The sequence below is a fragment of the Vombatus ursinus genome, unplaced genomic scaffold (assembly GCF_900497805.2).
Source record: "Vombatus ursinus unplaced genomic scaffold, bare-nosed wombat genome assembly UNPS02014779.1, whole genome shotgun sequence".
Taxonomy (NCBI): Eukaryota; Metazoa; Chordata; class Mammalia; order Diprotodontia; family Vombatidae; genus Vombatus; species Vombatus ursinus.
Genome location: NW_020954557.1, coordinates 2381621 through 2387620, shown reverse-complemented (window position 1 = coordinate 2387620; position 6000 = coordinate 2381621). Strand labels below are relative to the sequence as shown.

General features: G+C 38.4%; 1 protein-coding gene across 1 annotated transcript in view; it reads right to left on the bottom strand.

Moving 5' to 3' along the window:
- LOC114045928 (activin receptor type-1) overlaps window positions 1-6000 on the bottom strand; it is a 154583-nt gene that overhangs the window by 48988 nt on the left and 99595 nt on the right. The window contains exon 3 of the mRNA XM_027866137.1: window positions 3599-3865. Coding sequence (XP_027721938.1) covers window positions 3599-3865 — 267 coding nt within the window. The remainder of the gene's footprint in view (window positions 1-3598; window positions 3866-6000) is intronic.

Here is a 6000-nt window from a genome sequence, read left to right as displayed (position 1 = left end):
CAAGGAGGCAAAAAGAGGGAAAGAAAGGAGGAAATCTTATTTTAGAGGAGGTAAAGGATACCACTGATGAATCCTTCCACAAGAGAACTTCTATGAAGAGAGATGGGGATTTTGCAAATGGATGTGATCTACAAGGATTTGATGCTTTAGACCAAGCATCTTGCCCCAGTCTTGCCCCAGGAGAAAGAGAATCAGAAATCCTGGGAGCATCTGATAGTCCAAGGAGTTTAAGGGCAAGAATATAAGGAAGAGATTTCATGGCAAATGAGAAAAACATGTCCATGGGGAGGACAAAGGTTAGTAATGAACTGAACTATCAGCAAAATAGGAAAACTCCTGCCATGAAGTGATACTCTTTCTATCACCTATGGGAACTGATATTTCTAAGAGTATGGCACAACAAAAAAAAAGGAGGCCAGGGGGCAAAATCTAAAAAGCAGAACAAAGAAACTTTTTAGCAGAAGGAACCCATATTAGGTCCCTTAGCAGTTTTAATTTGTAAGGAATACAGAGACTAAAGAAGGATGAAATAAATATGAGGGTCATGAACCAAAGAATAAAAGATTCTAGAGCAGATAGAAAAGAGAAGGAAAAAAAAATAAAGAGAATAAAAGAACGATGACATATTGGATCATACCTTTCTCTAGTAGTTTTGTGTGAATCTAATTTTGTCTCTATGACGAGAAACTCCACAAACATGTCTTTTCTGCTGAGAAGGAATGTGATATAGTAAGAAGAGCATTCACAGGACTAAATCAGAAGAGCTGGCTCTAGCCACTTAACCAGCTCTGTTTCATTTAGCAGTCTCTTAAACTCTTAGGTTTCAGCTTCTTCCATACTCTGCCTAATCCACAAGACTGTCCTGAGGATCGAACTAGCTAATATACGTGGCAGTCCTTCATAAAAGGTAAAATGTTATAAAAAGGGTACAGCATTATTACCACATCTTTATATTCTGTGTGGGCACTTAGCATGCATGAAGAATTTGCAAAGCTGTCTATTTGCATTAGGAAGACATTTCCTCAAATACAATTCAATATATACTAAGAACTTATTTATTCAGCTTAGGCTTATTCTGCATATAACCAAAACACATGTATATGTATGTATGTATACATACGTATATGTGTGCATATATATATGCCAATTTTTTTTCTTTAAACTACTTATGATGGAAATCTATCTGAAATGTATTAAATACTTCTTGAACAGAAATTGATTAATGGAATTCAACTTTTTATTGATGATTAAGGGTCATCAAACACACTCAGCCCATGATACCCCAACCCTCCCAAGTGTAGTCCAAACCAGATTAAAATGTAGTTCTTATCTGATTTTAATGTGTTGATATATCTATATATCTATATATAGAGATATAGATATATATATAGATATATATCTATAAATATATATATAGATATAGATATATATAGGGCAGAACAGTGGATAGAGTGCCAGGCCTAGAATTAGGAAGACTCATCTTCATGAGTTCAAATCCACCTCGGACATTTATTTACTAGCTATGTGATCCTGGGTAAGTCATTTAATCCTGTTTGCCTCAGTTTCCTCATCTGTGAAATGAGCTGGAGAAGGAAATTGCAAACCACTCCAGTATGTTTGCCAGAAAGGGGTCACATAGAGTTGGATATGACTGAAATGACACAACAACAAAAGACGTGTGTGTGTGTGTGTGTGTGTAGATATACACATATATCTATAGATATAGATATGTAGATACATAGATATCTATCTCTAGATACAGACAGGGTATTTCTTCATGGCAGGAATTTTCCCATGTCCTTGATAGTTCAGTTCACTACTAACCCTTTTCTTCCCCAAGGGTGGTATGTTTTTCCCATATGTATTCATATATTTTTATCTAATAAATAGGTAGATGGGTGGATTGATAGATAGATAGTTTTCTAAGTCAATATGTAGCCCACAAGGATCCTTATGCATATTTAGTGGCCACCATCTCTATAAGTTTGACACCACTGATTTACATGAACACCATCATTATAAGGTATCATACACAGTACAGTTCTCTTTCTACTTTGTCACTTCTAGTGACATTACTCCTGCTTCTAACATTCCATATCATGCCCTCTTAAAAAATTTACCAATGTCAAGAAGACCTAGAATTTGTTTGGCTTTTAAACACATACTAGACCTGTGACTGTGAGCAAATCAGTTAAACTATCATTGATCTAGGCAACTCTCTAATGCTGCTGACTTATGAGAGTTCCCTTTCAGTAAAATCATAGGTCCAATAAAAACCAAGAGTTAATGAGATTTCTAGTAAAAATTTAAAGATCTAGGATTAAGTGAATTTAGGATTAAAGATTTAGGATTAAGTGACCATGTTATTGTCCTGCTCAAGAATCTTCACTAGCTCCCTATTTCCTTTAGGGTAAAAAAAGGAACTCCTCAGCTAAGCATCTATAGCCCTGCACATTCTGACTCTAATCTACTGTCCCATTCCAGACTTATTTCACTTCACTCTCTTTCACACCTTCAATTTTCTAACTAAACTTTCCAACATGCTTTTCTCTTAAACACCCATCTCCCACCACTGTGCCATTATACAGTGGGTACTCCTCTTGTTGCCCCTGATTCTTGGAATCCCTAGCTTCCTTCAAGTTTTCGAGCTAAAGTTATGTACCAACTGTTAGGGGAAGCCTTTTTTGATCCCCTCCCCTGGTTTTTAATGCTTGCTCCCTTTTCAAATTACCATGTATATTCTTGTCTGTGCATATGGTACATTTGCCTCAGTAAAATGTAAGCTTAATCCTTAAAAAGGCGAAGATTTGTTTTTCATGTTGTCTTTGTATTCTCAAAACAGAACTTTGAACGTAGCAAGCCCTTAATAATAGTTCATTGGCTTGTCTAGGCTTTATTTAGTGCAGGCACTCTAGGGTTTCTTGGGAAGTGAGGGTGTTCCCAAACATGGAAGCAGCTTCAAAACTGCCCTGCTCCAGAGGAGTAGAATCTTCAGATATTAAGGAACCATTTGTATAAGATCCTCCTATAAAGAATTCATTCAAGTTGCATGTGAAAAATCCTATAGTGCTTCAAGCTTAGAGAGCGATTCAAGCAGATAGTATATAACAGGAAGAGGAGGAAATGGATCTAAGCTTTTCTTTCCTTCCTAGTAATGCATGTGTGCCGCTCAGCCAGAGTTCCGGGCCCTCCCTCTTCATCTCAACCTTTTCTTCTCAACATGTATATACACCTAATCTGTGGATAAATTTTTATGGGGAGTTGTCTGTGGCAGCCGCTATTTCTCGTAGCCAAAAAAAAAAAAAAAAGAGGGGAATAAAGAAAGTTGGCAGCACTTGGTAGAATAATCCCACCTCAACAGAAAATAATCCCTAAGGCAGATCTCTTGAGTATGAGAGAATCGGACACATTCTAACTGTTTTCAAGCATTTTTACACCGCTTCGTTTTCCCTAACTTCTACCTTCCTTCAGATGCTGAATGATTCTCCTCCCCCATTCCCAGACCTTCACTTTGATCTCAACTTGCCATCACAGGAACCAAAGTGCGGACAATGTAGGGATGGGGAAGCGGATGGGGAGACATGGGTAGGAGCATTACCTTTCGAAGTTGGTAACTGGGCTGTAATGTTTCCATTGCACCAGTTTCCCTGACAGCACTCCACAGCTTGGTCAGGGGATGGTGGAGTCTTACAGGTCATCTTCCCCTGCTCATACACTTGGAAGCATCCTTTCTGGTAGACTTGAATACCATCGTTAATGCTCAATGAGGCAAAACACTGCTGCCCCTCACAGTGATCCTGATTCCCACAGGATATGCCTTCACACACACACATATACAGGTTTGAATTCAACTTTGGTTCCTCATCTGCAGAAGGGAGAGAAAAGAAAATGGTATTTTCTTTCATATGGGTATTGAAAAGTTTCTTCAATCACGTGTGGATAATATAGTTTTGTTTTTTTTCTCTTGCTCAATTTAACACACCTAGGCAATTACCCGTGGGGAAAGTCACAATAAGCATCACCTGAAGATACTAATACCCACATCTGGTAGACCTGGGCATGAAATGTGCCTCATCCCTGAATTCCAAATCATTGGGCAATTCAATTCAACAAACATTTAAGTGCCTTTCGATTAGATACTGAAGACATAAAGGCAAAAATAAAACTGCCCCTACCATCAAAAAGCTTCTTTTCTGCAAGAGGGTTTCAAATTTTTTTTTCTGAGTTATGGAACCATTTGGTAGTCTGATGAGACCTGAGCACCTCCCAGAATAATGTGTTGGGTTTTTTTATTTATTTATAAAGGAAGAAAATAATAGACTTTAGTTGAAGGTTAGTAAAAACAAAAATGTAAATTTTTCCCATACACATGCAATGACCTGAAATACATCCACAGACCTCTAAGTTAAGTTCTATGGCAGCAAGGTGGCACAGAGGATGGAATACTCTGGTTCTGAAATCAGGAAGACCTGAGTTCAAATTTATCTTCAAACACTTACTAGTAGTGTGACCTTGGACAAGATACTGAACCTCTATTTGACTCAGTTTCCTCTTCTATAAAATGAGGTAACAATAGCACCTACGTCCCAGGATTGTTGTGAGAAGCAAATAAGATAATATTTGTAAAGCACTTGGTACTGTGCCTGGCACAGAGTAGGCACTACATAAATACTAGTTATTATTATGGGGAAGATATAATGTGTGTATGTGTGTCTGCGTTTGTACGTATGTACATGAGTGCATGTACAGATCAAAATAATGCCAAGTAATTCGAGAAGAAAGGGGACAATAATAATTTGGGTCATTAGGTAAGACTTCATGGAGGAGGTGACATCTGAATTGAACCTTGAAAATGGGATTTTGAAAAGGAGAGACAGAGATGAGGGGGAACCACGAACAGTGACCCAAGTGAGAGCTGAGGAGCAGTTGCATCTGGTGTGGAAGGAGGGTGGGGAAAAAAAAAGTGGGATGCCAAATCCAATAAGACCTTTTAATTAATTGTTCTTTCAAAGATTGGTTTTCAGATTCAGTTTTTCAAATCACTGCATCATTTTTTCCTGGTTAAGTGAGTAGTTCAGACTTGCTAGTACTAACAGCTTTGGGTGCAGATGGCAGAGGAAAAGAGCAAGAGGGAGGGAGGAAGAGGGAAGAAAAGAGTTATATAGAAATGAGAGCATGAGAGGGGGGAAGGGGGAGAGAAAGAGACAGATAAAAAACAGAGAGACAAAGAAAGACCAAAATAGACAGAGCAACAGAGACAGGGACAGAGAGACAAAAAGAGATAGTCACAGAGACAGAGAGAGAGAGAGAGAGAGAGAGAGAAGACTGCAAGAGGCCAAATCTTTGGAAGCTGCTAAGTTGAAATCCTGTTCAAATAAGGAAATTCAACTTTCAGAGCTCACTCTCACGGCCTAAATTAGAAAGGGGCTGAGTTCTGTCTATTGTTGAATGCTTTGTAGTAGGCTCTGTGGTACAGCTACCTCAATCTATTTTGAATCTATCATTTAAAAGGCAGTTTGGGGTGACTGTGTGCTTTTAAGAGATGACCCCAATGAGAGGTATTAAAATACTTAGAGATACAGCAGGGGACTTGGAGGAAGAGGCCACAGAGAGGGAGTGGAGAGAGACTCAGAAATGGCAGAGAAAGAGAACATTTACCTTCTCTCTTCCCTCTTTGGAAAGAGGTAAAATAAAAACAAATTGCCCGCTATAGCACAAACATCACGCCTCCACAAGCACCACCCCATGAAGGAGATACACTCTTTTTATAATCAATGTGATAGCTCTTTTGAAAAACCCCAAGAGACTCTTCCAATAGCAAATGAGTTTGGAATAACATCCACAATAGCCACTGACAAAGCTATGTATGTCACTGGTCTCACCACCCAAAATCTGGAACTCAGACTATATTAATGAAGAATGATTTTCACAATGAAGAAAGTATTCCCTTTTTCTCCTCCCTTCAAAAACATGACAGAAATCTTCTCAGCATCAGTATTT